The sequence below is a fragment of the Ciconia boyciana genome, chromosome 19, assembly GCF_034638445.1.
Source record: "Ciconia boyciana chromosome 19, ASM3463844v1, whole genome shotgun sequence".
NCBI lineage: Eukaryota > Metazoa > Chordata > Aves > Ciconiiformes > Ciconiidae > Ciconia > Ciconia boyciana.
Genome location: NC_132952.1, coordinates 880,006 through 900,544, shown reverse-complemented (window position 1 = coordinate 900,544; position 20,539 = coordinate 880,006). Strand labels below are relative to the sequence as shown.

At 48.4% G+C, this 20,539-nt stretch overlaps 1 protein-coding gene across 13 annotated transcripts in view; it reads left to right on the top strand.

Annotated features, from left to right (window-relative positions):
- CCDC30 (coiled-coil domain containing 30) overlaps positions 1-17,349 on the top strand; it is a 39,522-nt gene extending 22,173 nt beyond the window's left edge. For 10 of the 13 annotated variants that reach the window (XM_072883895.1, XM_072883887.1, XM_072883891.1 and 7 more), the window contains 14 exons: positions 2,949-3,047; positions 3,696-3,836; positions 6,667-6,824; positions 7,866-8,112; positions 9,771-9,944; positions 10,266-10,475; positions 11,164-11,321; positions 11,865-12,012; positions 12,596-12,717; positions 13,824-13,965; positions 14,544-14,680; positions 14,981-15,095; positions 16,013-16,080; positions 16,803-17,349. In XM_072883895.1, coding sequence (XP_072739996.1) covers positions 2,949-3,047; positions 3,696-3,836; positions 6,667-6,824; positions 7,866-8,112; positions 9,771-9,944; positions 10,266-10,475; positions 11,164-11,321; positions 11,865-12,012; positions 12,596-12,717; positions 13,824-13,965; positions 14,544-14,680; positions 14,981-15,095; positions 16,013-16,080; positions 16,803-17,016 — 2,133 coding nt within the window. In that variant the 3' untranslated portion in view covers positions 17,017-17,349. The remainder of the gene's footprint in view (positions 1-2,948; positions 3,048-3,695; positions 3,837-6,666; positions 6,825-7,865; positions 8,113-9,770; positions 9,945-10,265; positions 10,476-11,163; positions 11,322-11,864; positions 12,013-12,595; positions 12,718-13,823; positions 13,966-14,543; positions 14,681-14,980; positions 15,096-16,012; positions 16,081-16,802) is intronic. The other 3 variants (XM_072883884.1, XM_072883885.1, XM_072883896.1) reach the window with 3 other exon arrangements.
- Positions 17,350-20,539: the final 3,190 nt, after the last annotated feature.

The window sequence follows — 20,539 nt, the reverse complement described above, 5'->3', positions numbered from 1 at the left end:
CCCCAGGGAAAATACCGTTTGCAGCATTTGTGCAGCATCACTGCCAGGGTATGTGATCCCTTACAGACAGGGCAGCTGAAGAATTTATAGCCAGAGAGAACAGAGGGAGCCAGAAGCTGGTCTTGCTAGATGGGTAGGTGGGCCTTTCCCCTAAAAGGCTGGCTGAGGACATCTTTTCCTTTGGCTGAAGCCCTGCTGCCTGGCCAAAAGCTCTTCCTTCCTTGGGCTCAGTTGCCCTCTCCCCTCTGTCTGTGGGTAAGAGATGCTCTCTGTAGTGATCATGGTCCTGGATTGCCAGGCAGAAGGACCAGTCTGTAGAGGATGTTGGATTTCTGCGGTGAGAATGAAGGGCACACACAGGTTTTCAACCAGGAGTGAGTGGCGCTTGGATATGTCCATACTCTTGCTGTGGTGTTAAAACATGACGTAGGAGATAGTACAAGTGTGAAGGCGTATCTCCTGTGCTGATAGCACGGATGCTGAAGCAGCCGTATATCTCCAAGATGAATTGTTCAAAGGAAGAAAAGATTAATTACTTGTCAGTAGCCTCTGGCTGTGAGGGAAAAGTCTCTAAATACAGTGAAACAGACTGAAGGCACGTTCAAATACCTTAATGAAGGACGCCAGCAGACATCATGTTTCTAAGTGTGTAGCTGGGGAGCCAAGGGCAGGCTTTCTGATGGGAATGGCAAAAGGTCTGTCCACCATGACTGTGCTTTTGTTTAAATTAGGGTTTGTTCAGCACACACTAAAATGTTTCCCACTTTCTCACTGAAGTAGAATAAACACAACGCTCCACAAATCAAACAAGATGCATTTTCAGTTTGGAGAAATCCCTTCTTCGCTCAGTGTGTTGTTAAACAGATTCGTGGGAACGCCGCTTTGGGGGACGCAGGGTGAGCGCAGCGTGGAGCAGCAAGTAGCCAAGGAGATGCAAGGCATTTTGGCTGGCATGAGCTTGGCAGCCGCTGTAGCTGAAAAAGAGGCAGAAAAGAGGCACGCAGGGCAGCGGAGGAGAGAGAAGCAGATTGCGGGATGGAAGAGGAGGTGGGTTAAATCTCAGCTAAATCCAGCGTCTGCTCAGATGGAGGGCTGCAGAGCTGCACCCTTCATCTCCAAGGGGCTTTTGGGTGCCTTGGAGGTAATGAGGGAAGGACTGCACGAAGGCAGGTGCACTGGAGCCTGGAGAAAGGAGCGCTGCTGGGTGTTTGCCAGGCTGCCCCATGTGAGAAGGACTTGAAAGTCTTTTCTATTTTGGCACCCCTACAAAAATCTTGGCTGATTAGGCCACTGACTCAGAACGAGGGCACTGGGATACAATGTGAGTATTGTTCTGCTGTTGGCACGGGACTTACGTGCGCAACTTAAATGCTTAAAAGTTAGCAGCTTGGAGGAAAAATAAGCTAAATGATGGAAATGCATAGCTGGGTATCAACTTCATGACCAAAGGTTGGCTGGGGGGTGGGAAGAGGAGATTTATTGTGCTTTTGAGATCCCTTCCACAGCTCTAATGTCCTGTTGAACCCCAAACTATCATCTAGTCATGCAAGAGGAGGGGGGCTTATTGCCCTCTAGCTCTTCTGTAAGAGGCCTGGGTATTTCACCCCACCAATTTCCTTTTAACACCTAGGCTGGGTAACATCATCTGTCTTAAAAAAACAGTATCACAGCAGCTTTCCTCTGTTAGAGATCATTCCCTGCTGGGAGCTTCAAGGGAGCCATCTTGTGCCTGAAGCTGGTCAGTGAAAGCAAAGCTCCTGGGCTTTGACATGCTGCTTTGTAATCACTTTAAATGGACTGGGATTGGCAGAGACTTGGCACTGCTTCAGCTTTGGCTTCCCATTGGAAAGGAATGAAAAATGATCTCTGAATAAGTGCAAAGAAAGGAGTGTGAGAAAGGCATAAGGCATCTTACATGCTTCACCATACACTCATCTGTATGAGTGGGGTGATGGATGTTGCTTGTATGGGTACGGGGTATGCTGTGTACAGATGAAGCTGGACTTCATCTCCTTCCAGTGTCCCCACTTGCTCTGCTGCCTCGTTCAGTGAAAGCCCAGCTTGGGCAGTGAGGAGGCCAGCTTGGTGGTTTAGAAATAAGAAAACCAGCACAAACTTTCTTCTGAGTGTAATGAGCTGAAAGGAAAGGCTGCTGAATGCCATGCTGGCTGGCAGCGGAGCAGAGTGGCTGTGAGTGCCAAGACTTGGATTTTGCAAAAGGGTCTGCATGAACTGTAATTGGGAGGAGAAAGTGGACTGCTCCTAGCTCCTTTAAGCCCTTTAAAACTGCAGGACTAATAATCGTTCCCACGAGATCCCCCACAAGGGATAGTGCAAATGCAGAGTGAGCACTTGTCCAGACAAACTTTCTTCTGCCAGGAGAAGTACAGAGGTCAGCATTTTGCTGGCTCAAGTTGAGAGTCCTCGGAGCCTTGCAGGAGGGAGTTACAACCTCCTTTGGGTGGCAGAGGGACCAGGACAAGTCCTGGTGGACTGGGTCCAACATCTGCTTGGATGACATCAGCTGCAGGGGAGTGAGTGCTGCAAAAGCATGGGGAAAGAGGATGGCCCATGATATAAGTCAGGATCTCGTGGGGTCCTCTGTGTTGGGAGAGCAGCATGTAGAGGCTGTGGAGGCCTCCCACAAGCTGTGGAGGCCTTGAATTTTCACCATACGTCTGGGTCATTTCTCTCCTTTTGTGGAGCAGGGTTCTTTCATTTTCTGACTTGGCCTGGACGGCTCCTTCACCCTTTGAAGCAGTAGGATGAAAGATGTGAGCTGGAGCTAGCCCACGCTGGCGGCTGTCCACATCCCCTCCTACTCCTTGCTTCCAAACATGGGACTTATTCTGTAATAGCAGCACAAAGAGTAATTTAGTAGTAGTTGTGCATTTAGTACTAGTGGTGAGTACTGGTTTGGTTTTAACTTGTGGTTTGTCTATGTTAAGATCACAAGTTTAGAAACAGAGTTACTTGAAGTGCAGAAGAACAAAACTGAGATGAGTGGGGAAGAGCAGGCGTCGTCTGGAGCACAAGAGATGCAAGAGGTAAGAGGTTTTCCTTGGGAAAGAAATGGTTTTGTTTAGAAATGTATTAAATGAGCATCTCCTGTGAATGCTCTTTGTCACCATCTTCTGAGAATTTGTAGCCCATCAGCTCATGCAAGACAGATGGATGTCTTTGGAGGAAAGTAGCTAACATGCCAATACTACCTCCCTGGTAACTCACCTCTCTTATGAGATTGTCTTGCCTTCAGCACTGCGGATCTTGTTGACTTCTTGGTGAGGGTGAAGGGTTTACACGAATAAAGGTGCTTGAGTCTTGTTTGGGGTTTAGTGAAACCTAGGCAGCGTGTAGCTACATTTACAAGGCTGTTTCCCAGCTGGTTTTGGGCTGACGTTGCTGTTGATTTGTAACTTGCCAGCCAGACAATTGAATCTGCCAGGTGTATAAGCCAGACAGAGCTTATTACATGTGGGAGAGGACCTTCCCAAGGTATCTTGGGTCAGGTGGAGGCTCCAGGCCTTCAGAGATGTCCAGCCAGCCCTGGGTATAAGGTGCAGGAATCCTGCTGGGAACTTCTGAGAACATTTTTCCTATCCTTGTTTTCTAGAAGACACATTTTCTACAATTTGTTTCTCTTCTGCTAGAATAAATGATGCTGTAGAAGTGACTCTTATTTTTGCTTGTTCCAGATGCTGGAAAGCTGTCAGGAAACGATAGAAAAGTTGGGAAGTCAGCTGGGAGAGCGGAGAGAACGGAGGAAGCAACTTGCATCTGAGCTTGAACTGTTACGAGAAGATCTGAAGGCTGAGAAGAAGGTATTGGGCAGCCAAGTACGTATAGCTCCTACAGTGAGACTCCCTGCAGGAGGCAGTTGCCTTTTGTGACTCCATAAAACGTCCCCAGTCGCCCACCAAGTGTATTGCTTGACTTCTCTTGATGCATTTCTCTAGTCCAGCCAGTTTCAAAGTTTCTTTTGTAGATGGTTTTAAATCCATCTGCTTTAATGGAACTGTCTCTAACTCCGTAATTTATTTTTCCTTTCAGTGAATCTAATAACAAAACAGTAATTCAAAGTTTGTAGCCAAAGCCTCCTTCTCTAGAGGACAGAGTGGAAGTTTTCAGACTTAGGTATTTATTGCAGAGTTATTTGTGACCATAAGGCTCATGATCATGAGCCTTTATCTCTCTGTGTCACAACATGGCAGGGTACTTGTAGATTTGAGCCAAGACCTCCCTGCAGAGCAACATCACGGTTACCCATTAGCAGCAATTGCTTTTTTGAGGGCAATCAACTCGTTAATTCTGAATCTGTTTTAAGCCATGTTAAAACATGGGTTAAATATGGTTTAATATTAATAGTATCTTTCTTAACCAGAATATGGCATGATAAGAAGTCAGAACACCTAAGAGTCAGAGAAGTCTACATGAGCAGCTTGCTGGGATCCTAGCGCTGCTTTTTGTTACGTGCCCTAAGGATCTCCGTACACTTTGTTTGAAGCAATTTAACTGCTAGGTAGACTTCTGGCAAGTTTATCTCTGCTGGGAGAGTTGCTGGGGCTCTTGTCTTCCAGTTGGGCCATAGAGGAGAGAGAGCATGTGATGCCAGCAAAATTGCACAAGGGCTGGCGCAGACATAGGCAGAATAGGGGCTGAAAATTAGGCTAAAAATTTATGATAGCTGCAGATCCGTGGCCTGGATCACACAGACAAGGAGGACCTCAGGGAGACGGGCAAAGGGGGGGTTTACATCTATTACAAAACCTATTTTTTTGGCACTCTGAGAGGCCTTAAACCATAACACTTCCTTGAATGTAAGTAAAAAAACAATGAAAGTGCTGAACTGTTGGCGCAACTGCACATACACAAGAGTCTTGCTGGAGGAACAGTGGCATCTAGAGGACAGGACTTTTGTAGTGCTTTTAGACAACAAATTCACATTCTAAAAGCTTGGTATGCAGACCAAGGCTTGCTGAAGAGTGGTTTAGGAAGGGGCTAGGTCAGTCTATGAATATGCATGTGAAAAGGAATTGTCTAATTTGGGGGATGATGGGGAAAACAGGAAGAGTCACTCTTTAACCTTTGCATCCCAATAGTTCAATCTACTCATGGTCCAGGGAGCTTTTAGTCAAAACCATACATCCCTGTAGGTTTGGTTGTAATTCAGCCACCAGTTGGCCGGTGGTTTTGCCTAAGGAGAGGACTATTCTTCTATCAAAGGGATCATGAGATGAAATCCAATGACCTGTTTTAGACTGGACAGCTGTAGTGGTCTTAAAAATAGAGAACTTTGCATGTGTTTGGTGGGATTCCTGACTTCACAAATGGGTTCATTCCCTTTTGCTAGAGTAGGTGTATTAGGATGAATCATTTACCAACTGAGTGCCAGAAGTTAGCTTGGCGTGAAATCATCGGGTTCTCATGGGTGATATGCACCTGGAGGTCAAGATCTGAGGTTGTTCAACGTTGTGTTTGTCAGGATGTCCAACACGCAGAATGGGCAAGTAAATTGGATAGTATTTTTGTTCTTGTAAATTTTAATGATGTGCTATGAACTGATGCTATGCAAAGAGCTCTTTGCATTTGTTTGGAACTCTCTTCTTGTTTTTAAGAGGTTTTTGGACATTTCAGAGGAGAAAGCTTTTTCTGAGCTTGTAGTTAGGGGTGTATTACATCTGCTAACTCCTGTTGTTTCCTCACCAGGGGTTGCCTGACTCAAAATCAGAGTTTACAAACCATTGTAATAACTTCCTGACTCTCCAAAGAACATCAGCAAGCAGGGATCTCATTAACGTATCCCATGAGAAGCTACAAAAAGATAATGCTTTGTTAGATACAGAGATGAGAAATGTAAAGAAATCCCCGTTGTTCTGGTGTCTGATGCAGACAGAAACTGCTAGTGTATGTTGCTCAAATATAAATAAATTTATGTTGGTGTAGATAAGAAGACCTGGAATTGAAATATCTGTGCTAGCGTACACTCAGGAAGAGCTATTGATTAAACAGCTTCAGGAATCAAAGTCATTGCTAGCATTTAGTGGACTTAGTAGTATTTTTCTTTGAAGGATTTGGTTTCACCATTGCTTAGGAGGGGATATTAGACTAGGCAGATTCTGGTTCTGATCCAGTCTGGGAGTTCCTGTGTCCTTATGCACTCATCGTGCCTTCCCTTCTTGCCCCTTTTATTTTCTTGGCACCTTCTCTTCATGTCTCAGGTTTTGGGTCTGCCATTGCCTGGTGTTAAGGCATTAGGTGACGTTGAAAGTGGAGAGCAGCCATCCCTAGAAAGTTGTTTTGGGTTGACTTGGATGGAGGATGCTCTCTGTGTAAGACAACTGAATACATACCTTGTACTCTTCCCATTTTTCCAAGAACTGCTAAGTTTTGTAAAGACACATGGCACGTGATATAAAGCCCTGAGAACTACAGATGGCCAACAGAAGGATGAAATCAAATAAAGAAATGTGATTTGATGATAGTTTACACACAGCTACTTCCCATGTGGAAAAAAGGACTTGCAGTTCTTCAAGGGTGAAGAACTACAATAATTTAGCTACAGAATCACAAGCCATGTCTTGATGAAGTCCCCAGATTTCCGTATACTGCTCAAAAGGTTTCCATGAGACCAAAGAAAATCAGTCGTGGTGTTTTCTGACCTTACAGGTCTCTGAACTCCTACAAGAAAGAGAACAGATTAACAAACTCGAGCAGAAACATGGAGATCTATGTACAGATGAAAGGATATATGAAGAACAGATGGCTAAAGTAGTATTTTTGGAAGAACAGATCAAAAACTTGAGGGATGAACAAGAACTACTCTGGTAAACCTTAATAAGGCCTGTGGTACTTTCTGCTCCTTACCTTTGCTGACTAATTTTTTAGTCTTTTTAAAAATCCCCATAGTGCTGCTTCTGGCAAAAATGGGCACAGCAGCTTTGTCTCTTCCTTATCGGGTAATCATCCCTCTGTAGAGATTTTGGTGAATAAGCATTTCCCTTAGTAACATCACAATCAGTCAGGAATAAACCTTTTTTTCTGCAGCTATTCCAGATTCTGAACAGCATAAATGAGGGCTGTCCTTAGGGAGGAGGCTTCTTCTCTTGGAGTGAGGTAGTATTTGGACTAACACGGTCCCAAAAAGCTCCCATTGTGGGCTAGGGCTCCTTGGGCCTAACGGCTGCCAGCAGCTGCTGATATACATCCTGCTGTGGATTTTGGTTGTCCTTGGAGGGCAGGTGTCAGCAGGCATCAGGGTTGTAAATAAAGCTCTTGCAGGTCCCCTGACTCCCCTTTTTCAGTAGAGCAATACAAATTTGGAGTTGGAGCATCCATGCTCAGGCTCTCATTGGGAAGTAAAAGCTTGGATTAAATTCAGTATAGTTAGAGTCAGCTCAATTACCTGGATAACTAGGTACTGAGAGAAAGTAAAACCAGGATAAGACAGGTAGGTTAGCTTATATAGGGACATATAGTTTGGATGGAGATAAGCTTGATAGGGAGACGTGAGCCTGTACTTCCATGCAGCGAGGCACTGTGCGAGTGCTTCTGTGCCGCTTGTGAGCCCAGACCAGCTCACGTGGCCCCATGCGAGTGTTTCCTTAGCCAGCAGTTAACCTACTCGTGAATGACTGAGAGCTGACCCTTTGAACACACATTTTTTTGTGGGTCAGTGTCCAGGGCAGACTGACCCTTGCCCAGAACTGCTAGACCCAGGATTAAATCCCCTTTGGAGCCTCCTGAGACACTTGAGCATTGCCTTGAGCATTTCACTGGACTCTCGTATCCCAAGTTTTTCCCCTTCAGAGGGTGGTTTCCCTTGGATGTGTATAGTTATCTCTCTCCTTTACTATTTCTCCTTCAAGTTCTGAATTACTAGAGAGCAACAAGAAGAGGGAGGAGCTAGAAAAGCAGCTAAAAGAGAGCAACGAAGAAAAACAGTTGTTACTGGAAGAAATTGCCCAGCTAAAACAAGATACCCTGACTACCCGGGAGCAGGGCGACAGCACACTTGAAGATACTTTGAGGATGAATCGAGGCATGGTGCATAGAGAGAACAGGTTTCTTGTGTCGCAGAGCTCTGCAGGCAGTTTAGATGGGAGCGTTAAACAGGTATGGGCAGCTTTGCCATCTGCACTGTACTTTTCTTCCACTAATTTAGTGGCAAAACCTAACTGAAGTGTACTGGAAGCCAGTCCTTGCAGTGTTGTAGCGTTAGCATGCTGGGGGAGATGAGAAGCTGACTGATTTGCTTGGGGAAAATGTTTGGAAATTAGGAATGTCGTAATTTCCTTCTGTCATGTTTTTGGACATAGTGGGAACTTGGATAAACCCAATGGCCCCCTTAGTACATGTGAAAGAAATAAGTTATACAGTCCTTAAGTGATGTTTTAAACCTTTTGGAGCTCTTTCTCAGCTCCTTTTTGGAGTGTGAGCAATAGAGCTGGCTTGCTACTCCCACAACGGTCTTGCTCTTGCTGTAGGCAGAAGCTGTTCCTCTTCCCTGCTCCTCCTTGGGATTTTCTGCTCTTGCGCTCCAGTGCTTGAACTCATCCAACTGCTGCCCCGCAGTGGCAGCTCACAAGCAGCTGGGTTTTGCTGCAGCCCTGTGCCTGCTCTCCAATTGCTCTGCCAGCTGGCAGGCAAGACCCCTTTTGTCGCTAGGTTTAGCTGTGTGTTAAATGCAATTTGTTCACCTTTCTTACCGTGTGATATAGAAAAGAAGGGGAAGAACAGCTAACCACGCCAAAAGGGGAAGAAATGATGAAGGTACCCTGATAGGGAGTCTGAGGAGGAGCAAGGATTATATGCAAGAGTTTGGAAGAGAAGAGAGGAGAGGGTGGCCTGTAGGCAGGAGTGGGAGCGGAAAGGAGAAGATCAGAGTCATGCTGATACCAAGAAGCAGCAAATCTGTACAGTTAGAGCAGACCAAAGCAAGATACAAGGTGTAGAGTGGATGCTGAAAAGAATCCCAGTAGAAGCAGGTGGGGAGAAAAACCACAAAACCAAACTGATCTCAAGGACAAATGACATTGCCAGATCCCACAGTGCTGGATCAAGACTTCCCAGCTTGGGAATTTATCTGGGGATTTATCTGAGAAAGGAAGCTTGATCTTCTTTCATCTGGGGATTTCATCTGGTCCCAAGAACAGAGGGTGAAGATGCAAAGCGGGAATGCAGATTGACAGACAGCTGAAAGTGATGCTGGGAAGAAGGGTTTTGGTACACCAAACATGGGAAGAACTTTTAGTCTGTGTACAAGGCACTTGCAAGAAGATGGGTGAACCAAAGAGCTCAATTAGCTTCTGAAAGCCATCGCAGACCGTTGGTGATCACCTCACGGTGTCCAGGCTGCTGTCGCATTGCGCCAGTGTGTCTGTTCCTGTACCACTGCCAGGACTCGCTTTGTTCCTGCTGCCTCTGGGAGTTGTGGCTGGATGTGCCGCTCCTGCTTAGTTGCCTTAGTGAGACTCTGGCACAAGAGTTAAGAGTAACCTGGGTAGTTTTGCTTTTGTCTGACAGGTTAGTTTTAACAGGATTTGCTCCCTCATCCAATCTTCTCCCTTGACCTCAAGAGTTGTATCAGCTTCTCTGAGGGGATGGACAGGGTAGGGAGCAGGACATAGTGTGGGGGCAGAAGAAATGCTTGCCTGGCTTTACCCATCTTCCTACTTAAATGCCCTTAAATCCTACTGGCATACCTCTACCTTTCTTAATTACTAGTCTTTATCTTTCCTTGAAGTTACTTTGTCATTGTATTCTTCCTGCAGAGTCTGTCTGATGAGAGATTCCAGCAGCAGGAGGAAAAAATGCAGCAATTGCGGCAGGACTTGCGTCGTGTTCAGAACTTGTGCAGCTCAGCCGAGAGGGAGCTGAGATACGAAAGGGAGAAGAACGTTGACTTACAAAAGCAAAACCTCTTGCTCCAACAGGAATGCACCAAGGTAGGAACAGAGCAGGGAGAACTGTTTGAAGACAGCATCACATCATTTTACAAGCTATGGGAGGTCTGAGGTGCTGATTTCAACAGACTGGACTTCATTTACATTTGACTGTACCTGGGGCTCTCAAGCGTGCTCTGTCTCAGCTTCATGGAAATTGCACTGCCTCCAAATAAATCTTTGTGTGTGCTGTACTTGTTCCCTGTATTTCTCTTTGATTCTTGTTCACTCTCTGGTAATCCTGTTGCCCCTTTCCTAATCAAGACATTTCAGATGATATATGTTGAAATGCAAACTTGATTTTTTTCTTCTTTTGAAACTCAGGTCAAAGCTGAGCTGAAGCAAGCCCGGGCAAAACTCTTGGACACAACCGAAACATGCTCCTCTCTCTCAGCACAGTGGGAAAAAAGCCAGCAGAAGGTCAAAGAACTCGAACAAGAGCTCTTGAAGTGCTCCCAGGCAGATAAACTGCAGAGCAGCGTGCAAGAGAAACTTGCACAGGAGAAATCCAAAGTATGCGAAGCACAAAAAAAGGTAACTCGTCAGTGTGAGCTAAGTTAACAGGAGGTGTGTCTTTAGCGGTTACATGCACCTGTAGTTCAGAAAAAAGAAGCACTAGCAGCTCATTAATTGGTTCCCTGAAGTCCATTTTGCTAGTCCATTTTGAGATCACTTGGATAATATTTTAGGAAGAATGTCTGGTTTTGTCCTTGTTGGAAATGCTCCGTGGGAGCATAATCAAGACGATAGAAGCCAAATCTGACGGCTCAACTCCTGTCTCTCGAGCTCGGTGTCTCTGAGAATAGTGGTGGTAGGGCTGGCAGGCGCAGGGAGCCCAGATCGCATTCTCGCCGAGGAGGTTTGCTGCTGTTTGCTATCTGGTAAATTGCAAAAGCTTGTGTTTTCCATGGCATTGATTCTGCCATGTTCCTGCACTAATCGTTGGATTTGGTTTTGAAGTCTGCAGGATCAGATTAGGTGCAAAAAGGATTGTTGCTAATTCATGACATAGCGTCTGATCCAAGTCCGGTAGCCGTTGGAAAGGTTTTGCTTTTAATGGACTTTGACACAAAGACACACAGAAGTACTTTTGAGTAGAAGCAAGCAAATCTTTCATTCCCATGACTCAGATACTGAGCGATCAAAGGGATCTGAATCCCTTGGATTCACATACTGGCCTATAAATTCTGAAAGTTTAATCCGTGTCCAATTTTAATCCAAGATTTCAAAACTCCAGCAAAAGCTAAAAGATTCCCAACACCAACTCCTGCTGGCAGAGGCCCGTGTTTCAGACAAGAAACTCCTGGAGGAGGAATTGAAGGAGGCCCGAGAAAATGAAGCTCGTGTGCAGCAACAACTTCATGAGGAGCAGCTGAAAAGGTACCCAGAGCTGGGTAAGATCTGTTCTGTGTGTGGAGGGCAGGTGTGCGCCAGCAAATGCTGCTGTGCCAGCCTGCCAGCTGCCTCCTGCAGCTCCGTGCCTGGCCCTAGGTGGGCTCACAGTCACTGCACCACTGGTTTCGCTTCCTATCTCTCCTTTTGACCTGCCAGTGTCCCTGGCAGAGCTCTGCAGGGTCACCTCTTTATGAGATTTAAAAGATTTTTGGAGACTTCAGCTGCCTCAGAAGGTGCGTGGCCCCTCCTGTCAGCCCGGTGATTTGGTTTACCCTCTAGATGCCGGCAGTCCCCTTTCTTGTGCAGCTGGGATTGATGGTCCCAGATACATCATGCACCCTTCCACGTGCCACTGGGACATGGGGACAACCAGGACGTACTGATTTATTTCTATCCCCAGTGTTGCCCAGGGCAGGTGCAGAGCAATGTGATGTTGTTTTTAGATCACAGCCAGCCTTGAATTCACGGTGGCACATCCTGGGCTGGCCTCCACGTCAGTGTCTCACTGTCACACCAACGTGCTTTTAGGAAGCTCCTGGAGCAGCAGGTGGAGGAGCTGCGGCAGCAGCTCCAGCATTCGCGGGAGACGGAGGCATCGCTGGCCAAGATGCACGTGGAGCTGCAGGCCAAGACTCTGCACGTCCTAGAAGATGAGAGGAAAACTGACTCGAGCGAGGTGAGCTGCAGCACGGATGGGTCCTCATCACCCAAGGGGATGCTGTGCTGGTGGCTGACTCCAGAGCAGACCACCGAGCTCCAGGGGGAAATGGGACCATCCCAGTGTGAAATCTGTGCCTGGGAACTGCTGAAATAGGGTCAAATCCAGCCAGGTGCTGAGCCCTTGCAGATCCCACTGATTTAAACAGAAGTTGGAGGAAAGTACCATCCCATCTTGTGTAGGCTTCCTGGGGATGCAGCTTTGAGGGCACAGAAGGAGGACTTGATGGCTTCTTCCCCTTTTCTTGTGGAGCATGGAGCTTTTTGCAGGAAAATTTTGGCAGAGTCCGCTGTCTGGGAGGACGCTTTACCTCTCTCTGCCCCGTTGAAGCCTACAGCTGCCCCAGTGGCACAGAAATCCACACTCCCCCTTCTTTAAGGGGAGGAGGCAGTGGCCTTGGGGGGCAGAATGGATGGATATTATCTGTAGTGGGAACCATTAGGGTTTATGACAGAGAGGCTTTGCAGACCAGACTGAAAGGAGGCAGAGGGGCCCCTACAGCTGAGGACAGACACACAAATAAAAAATAAATGTTTTCCAGCACCTCCAGTGTCAGAAGGAGAACCAGAAGCTTTCAGAGCAACTTTCACTGCTGAAGGAGGAAAACAAAGCCCTTTACGAGGAAGGAGTCCGTCTCCTGAACCAGAAGGATCTGTATGTCAGGTAACGACTGAAGCAGCAGGGGATATGTAGGCACAAAAAATGTAGCCAGGAGTTGCCGTTTATGTGCCTGGCAGAGACAGTGGATTTGACTGTTCTGTAGCCTTTCTTGTCTCTCCTGTTCAAGGCGTTTAGCACAGAGAGACCTGCCTTAACCTGACACCCCTGCATGCAATTATGTTATGCATCACGTGTCTGCTGTCACATTCTCCTTGGCAGCTGATGGCAGCACAGAAAACGAGGGGGTGCCTAGGGAGGGCTGTGGGTGCTGCTGTTTAGGGTCTGGCATTGGCAGAGATGCTCCATGGAGCTGCTCTTTTCTCCCCAGAGTACTTTTGATCTAATCTGAAGCACAGTAGCCTTTTTGTCATGAGTTTTGAGCAAAGGTGGGCAAATGCCCCTTATATGGTAGAGATTTCTCTTTTTTTGGACGTTATTTTCCCTTCTGTCCCAACTGGATAAAAATAAACAAGAGCACTGCCTAAATGGGACAAGTTTGAGGGGAAGAGCAATGATCACAAGTCTCAGCAGAGACAAATATTTAACCCCAGTGTCGCAGCTCTAAGAAGTGCCCACTGAAGTAGCTCTTTCTGCAAGCTGTTTGCCTGACCCTTGCTGTTCAGGATTCTTCTTTGTCTGCCTTTTTCCCCTGTACACAAGTACTTCACCTTAACCACCCACATCCCCACCCAAATAAACAGCTTGCTCCCGTTTACCCTTTCCCTGTTACTTCCAGTTTTGGTGACTTTATAACCATGTTTGGTATAAAGAGCTGAGAGAGGCGAGCACAAGGATTTGTAAAGCTGGGAATCAGTTTTGGGAATACTTTGGGTCCCTTTCCCTCAATCCATTTCCATTTGGTTGACACTTAACAATATAAACTTTGCAACAAAAAAACCCCCAAACTGATCAGTGAAAAGACATAGTCCGGAAAGTCAGTGTGCTCATTCTGCCTTTAGCTGCACAGCCAAAAGGAGACGGGTAGGTGGCTGAGGCTCCCCGTTCACGCTTTGAAGAGCCTGAGTAAATACAGGACATCTCCTGCCTTGCTCTTGACCCGGAACACAAAAGCATTTCACAGCCTGATGTTTGTGTCTCTGCCTCCTAAGGAAATACAACGAAATGCAGCTCCGCCACAAAGACAAGATCCGCAGAGCCAAAGAGACCTTTATCCACGAGGTGAAACAAAGAGACAGCAGAATTAAGCAGCTTGAAAATGAGCTCAGCGAGTCAAAGCTTCAAGTGGAAAAGGTGAGAGAACACATCGAGGGCTTCTCCTGTGAGGGAAGGTAGGGGAGCAGGCTACAGCGTGTCTGCAGGAGCATCCCTTCTTCCAAAAGAAATGTAGTTTAGGAAAAAAGGAAATGAGGTTTAGGAACAGCTGGTTTGCAGACAATGGGATTGCACTGTTAAACAACCAGACAGTCGGAGCACGGAGAGCTCTGCCTGATGTGCTGCTCTGCTCTGTGCGCAGGACTGACACTGCCCTGGGAAACAGCTGGCAGTGCCAAGGGGCACCAGCCCATCCTTGTAGGAACAAAAAGCCAAAAGGAAATTCCTGGCTCAAGTTTGCCCTTGAGGGGAACCCATGTCCTCAAATCCCACTCAGAAGCTACCTAAGTTCCATCTTCTTTTGCCTCAGAAATGCTACTGCTGGGACGTGACTCAAAATTCTCTTTTTGGGGTATGTTACATCAAATAGCGTATCACTTCTAGGAGTGAACATGCTTGATGGTCACCCCTTTGGTAAAGCACTCTAAGGTTTACAGGGGACAGAGAAGAGCGAAGCGTAACCGCTCGTTGTTATTTCCTTCTGCAACACTGCTCAGGGGAAGGTGCTGATTGCACAGATCACTGCTGAGAATGAGAAATTACTCCAGGAAAGAAGACGGCTCCTCCAGAAGATAACTGACCAAGAAGAGACCCCTTGGAGTAACCGGTCTACGATTGCCACCCTGCAGAGCAGGTAGGCACTTAATGATGTCCATGCCCCTGGGAGCCTGCCTCTTCCCAGTGCTTCTCCGGTTTTATCTCTCTTTCTCTTAAGAAATCCAGAGGAAAGCCTGGACTGTGCCCCAGTCGCTAGTGCTGTGGCTTTTAATTGCTGTGGGCTGTAATTAGCTCCTTTCCCCATCAAAGCCCTTGGCATACAGCTGAAGGCTGTGGAGGCCAAAGGGTCCAAAGGGTTGGAAAAGAAAATGCCCCTTGAAAACATAGCGTGGCCGGAGGGAAAATAACTTGTGCCTTGTATGTGTGATGTGCTCAGAGTGAAGATCCCGGACGAGGAGAATGTGCGGCTGCACGAGAGCAAACTCCAGCTCTCTGGCCACGTGCCCACCTCACAGCGTGCGCCGAGGAGCATCCAGGCTCCCAACACAGAGGTGAGACCCTGAGAGGGCTTGGTCTCAGCAGACAGGTTGCAGGAGCTGATGTCTCCTGCGAGTGCGGGTTGGTGTTTGTAGCTGCAGCTGAGGGCGCTGGAGAAGAGGTGAATCGATGCTTTGGTTGGGATGGAAAAGGGCACCAAACACACAGACTGCAACGGCTTTGTCGGTGAGGAGCGACTTTGTGGGGACCTGAAAGCTCAATGCAGTTGCCATGCTGCTCCATCCCCGAGCTGCTGTGCAATGAGATCCTTTTTCACAAGGACAAAAATTTCACTTTGGCTCTTTTGCAGATTTAGTTGTTAAAAGACCTTAGTTTTAAAGTTAGCTCTGAAATTAGGAGAAATAACCCAGAGCAGTGTGGTTGGGAATGTTACTCCTGTAAGCCAAAAAACCTCAGACCAAGCTGACCGATATCGACTACATTGAACTGAAAGAAGATATGCCTTACCTAAAAACTGAGTTTCGGATTGACCAAGTTAACAAAGAACTCTGGGGGGAGAAATGGAGAAAAATCCAGGAAAGTCAAAGATTGTGTTTCAACAAGTCTTCAAAGAAAACGGGTGGATTTGGAAGTTTATTGGTACATTTTGAAATTTGGAGGGAACCCAATTTGGTTGGAAATGAGCTGTTAAGGATGAAAGTGCTGTTTGGGGCCTGGCAGAAAGAGCTGTTTGTGTGTTCCGCTGTGTTTTCTTTCTTTCTCTTTGTTTCACCTGGGCTAGTTAGGGGTTTTTTTAGTTTAAATTCAGACCCAAAGAACAAATCTATGATTAGTACCTGTGTGCAGCTGGAGTTCTTGGGGAGGGAGAACTGCCAGTGGAGCTGGGGCACTTTGAAGACCAAGACTGTATGTTGAAATTCAGGGTCTGACATGCACCTCCTCCTTTGAAAGTCTCTCTTCCTCCTTCCAGGACTTGAAGAGTGTTAACTTCTCCGAACGCCAACTACAGAGTAAGGTGTTGCCATCTCCCCGTACCAGGTACCGTGGGGTAAAAGGAGGAGGCAGGGAATGCCTCTCTGCATGGGGTGAGGGAGAAGTTGAGCCTTTTGGCTGCTCCACCCTGTGCTTTCACCTCCAAGCGTCTTTTTTTTTTTTCTTTTTTTTTGGTCAAATTATAGGGAAAGTGGTATTAAAAAGACTCTATGAAACTAACGGGATGGAGAAGTAAAGTTTTCAAAATATGTCGGGGAACACTGTGGGATTTAGAAATCAGCTTGGTGCCCAGTGGTTTTGGAGGAGTGTCTTTACACAAGAGGTTATGAGGCTTGGAGGACCACTGCTGCCCAGAGCTGTATGACCCACATCCCAGGCTATGGGGCAGGAGGGAGCTTGAGCTATTTCTCCGCCTATGTAGCCAGGAGCACCACGATCCGTGCCAAAACAGGCGAGGGAGAGGCAGAGAGACTCTGCAACTCTGGTCTTTGCTTGCTGGAGACCCAGCACAGCGGGCTTGCTTACAGCCTTTGGGTGCTATGGGGGGTGACAGACAGTCTGTCGCAAGTCAGAGTAGGTTCTGGGGTAGATGGGAGCTGCCAGCTGCTTGGCTGGAGGAAGAGTATTGGAGCCTTAGTCCAAGTGAAAGGCATTGACCGTAGCTCTGTGGTGCCTCGCAGAGATGTTGGGAGGAGCGCTGGGGCTGTGCAGGTGGCAGGGGGTCAGACAGAGTTTGCAGAATGACTTGAGAGGAAATTTGTTTTCAGCTTCCCATCACGAGAACCGCCAGACTCTCTCAACACCCTGAAGGCCATGCAAGACACGAAGCCTGAAGGAGAAGCTGAAAGCCAAGACTCATCCTTTTGCTTATTCCCCTCTCAACCTTCTGAGATCGGCTACTTAAATGTAGCTTCGCCTGGAGACACCACAGCCTCCCAGCTGCAGGAGGAGAGTCAGAGCATCAGCTCTGAGAACTTCTAAACAGGGAAGGATGTTTGTAAAATATTAGCTGGACTGCAAGGTTTTGGGCTCCTGTTGCTGTGGGATGACAAGGACTGCAAGGGGAGAATTGCCAAATGGACTGACCTGGTGATTTCTGTGATATACTTCAACTAAATTATTCAACACCTTTTTTTCAACTTGCCTAACTTTAAATGTTCGTCTGTGTGTCGTCCCAGATCCACCTGGAGGCTGGAGTTTGTAGATAAACTCAGTAAAGTGGGAGAGGGGTGGGGTGAAGCATATCTTCCCCTGAACCCTGATTCCTTGTCCATTCAAAAATTACAAGCTTTGTAAATAAACCTTGTAAAAGTTCCCATCTGTGCTCTCTGATCCCAACCACTCCCTGCCATGTGCCCACTTTTCTCCATTCCCCTCGGCCTGTGCACATGAAGGGGGATGGAGGGGACGAGGGAAATGGAATAGGAACATGTGTGGAGGAGAAAGGAGGGGATCTGAGCATCCAGAGAAGGAAAGGGGGTAGATCTTGAATGCTTACTAACAGTGATGGAGGGTCTATGAGGATGCTTGGGTGGGAGCAGGAGGAATCGGATCGTGCAGAACAGGGGTGTAGAGGGGATCTGTGTATGCAAAGAGGGAAGCAGGAAGGATCAGCGTGAGCTGTGGGGAAGAGATCTGAATGCACGTGAGTGGGAATGGAAGAGATCTGTGCATACTCAGGAGGACATGGCATGAATAGGAATCACAGTTTGCATGAGGGGGAACCAAGGAAATCTGAGGGGGAACCAAGGAAAGCTCGGAGGAGGAAGGGGAGAGGTCCTCAAAAATAAGGAATCAGCCTGGAGGGCATCTGAGCGTGCCTGGAGGGGGACAGAGGGGATCTGAACGGGCACAGAGGGCCACGGTGGGGATAAGAGTGGTCCCCAATGGGAAGAGAGCAGTTCTCTCAAGGGAGGGAACAGAGGATCTTGGAGGAGAATGAAGATTGATAATAGTTTTAAACTAAAGAGGGTAGATTCAGACTAGATATAAGGAAGAAATGTTTTACGATGAGGATGGTGAAACACCGGAACAGGTTGCCCAGAGAGGTTGTGGATGCCCCATCCCTGGAAACATCGAAGGTCAGGTTGGACGGGGCTCTAGTTGGAGATGTCCCTGCTCATGGCAGGGGGCTTGGACTCAATGACCTGTAAAGGTCTCTTCCAACCAAACCATTCTATGATTCTAGGATGCCCCCAGAGCTCCCAGAATGCCTTGGGGTGCACAGAAAGACACGTCAGGGGGTTGTGGGTGCACCAGAAGGAACACTGAGTGGTCTGGGCTGTCCCAAATGGCACAACATGGTGACCAAGGTGCCCCTAAAGGTACAGGGAGGAGTGCAAGGTACCCTGAAAGCCACACAGAGGGTTCCAGGAACCCCCAAGTGGCACACCAAGGGGTTCAGGATGCCCCGAAAAGAGGACAGATGGGATGGGGAAGGGGTCCAGGGCATGGCAAAAGGCATGCCGAGGCGCATGGGATGCACTGAGACCAGGGATGCCCCAAAAGGGACACCAATTGCCCTGGGGTGTAGTGAAAGGCCCACCCAGGGAGATGGGGTGCAGGAAAAAGCACACCAAGGGGCCTGGAGGTGCACCCAAAGGCACACCAAGGAGTAGGGGTAGCCCAAAACGCACACAGAGGGGCCTTGGACTTCTCAGAAAGGCATCCTTAGAGGCTCTCAGCATCCTGAATCGCACACCAATTGCCCTGGAGAGCACTGAAATTCACACATAGGTGACTGGGACACCCTGGAAGTACAGCCACAGGTTGAGGGAGCATCAAAAGGTAGACTGGCACATGCAGGGCAACCCCAAAAGGCTGACCAGGGGTCTTGGAGCACCCCAAAATGTACACCGAGTGGTCTGGGGCAGCCCTCTGACAGCCAAACAGAGGGCTCCAGGGTGCACCGAAGGGCACACCTGAGGGGTTTTGGGTGCACTGAAAGGCACGTTGAAAGAGGCCGTGCACCCTGAAAGGCACATTGAGGGGTGCGGGGAGACCCAACAGGCACACCCAGAGGTCCAGGGTGCACCAAAAGGAACGCTCAGGGGGCTGGGCACACCAGAAAGCAAACCAAGGCGTAGGGGCATCCCAAAATGGACACCAGGGGCTTGGGGTGCCCTCAGATGACACTCAGGGCTCCAGGGATGCAGAGAGAAGCACACCAAGGGGTCCAGGGTGCCCCAAAACTCACGCCGAGAGCCCAGGAAGCACAAAAAGGCACATGGGGGTGTGCAGCCACTGTCTCTTGTGCTTCCAGGGAGCCTTGCTGGTGAGAGCCTGCTCCGCCAAGCCCATTCGTCTCCCACGCAGGCGAGCACTGTGGAGGTGCTGGGAGAGGAGAGGAGGACGATGGGTCTGCAGAGCGTGCAGGGAGGTGGGAGCCTTTGAGGGGTGGCCTTGGGCAACCCTGTGCCCCTGGACACAGTGCGCCAGGGGCTGTTTCCCTTGGCCACCTGGCCTGTGTGCACGCAGACAGGTTCTGAGCATGCGGGCCTCACCGGCCTCTGCCCCCGGCCCCGCCCAGCCCCCAGCACCTTATGATGTCACGGAGCCATTTATGACGTCAGCGCATGTGTTCGCTAGACCTCGGGCGCTGGTGCAGGCCCTGCACACGCAGCACCTGCTGGTACTGGTGGTGCTGGTGCTGCTGGTGGCGGCTCAGTCCATAGGCAGCTGCACGTGCCCTGTCGCTCCTCGGGGCTCGGCTCCTCAGTTCGCAGCCAGCACCTGGTAGTGCCTGCCAAGTCCTGCCTGCCACCGCTCCCCGGGGCGAGGCGAGGCGAGGCGAGGCGAGGCAGTGCAGTGCCCATTCCCGCTGGGCCATGAAGAGGACCTGGCGATTCCTGTGGAGCAGGAGGGCGCGGGAGGGGCCCGTGTCCTCCAGGAGCAGTGGTGGCAATGAGCTCCGGCCGGAGGGCCGGGATGTGCTGCATCTAGAAACTATCAGGGCGAGCAAAAGCTCTGGGGGGGAGGTATGTAAAAATAAAGATTTTAATTTAGAGTCTTCATTATAGGATTATATAGCATGCTAATGCGAAATAAGACTTTTCCATGAATAATGTCTAATGCAGAGTTGTTGAAAACTCTTACAATCTGACACCAAGTTGGTGACAGTCCTCTTCTGGTTCTAGGAAGTGCTGCCACTGTCTCCTGTTTTGAGCTGATTTCCTAAGTTCTGTCAATTTTTTATTCTTTAACTTTGAACAGGCAGGAAACATCACAGCCCAAATACCGATGGCAGGGTCTGATTCATCCTCTTCCCACCTGAGCCCTGGAAGTCACTGGACATCAGAAAGTGCCAATGTGCAAACATTTCTGAGAGAATGCGACAAATGGCTTAGTGTGCATGAGCGCATGTCTCAGGTGCTGGAAACCAACAAGAGCTTGTCTCAGGAGCTGAGCAAAGCCGAAAAAAAAGCTAGCAGGCTAGAAAAGGAAGTGGAGCAACTGAAAAAAGCCCTCTGGGAAAAGACATTGGCTTTAGACATGACAGAAAGAG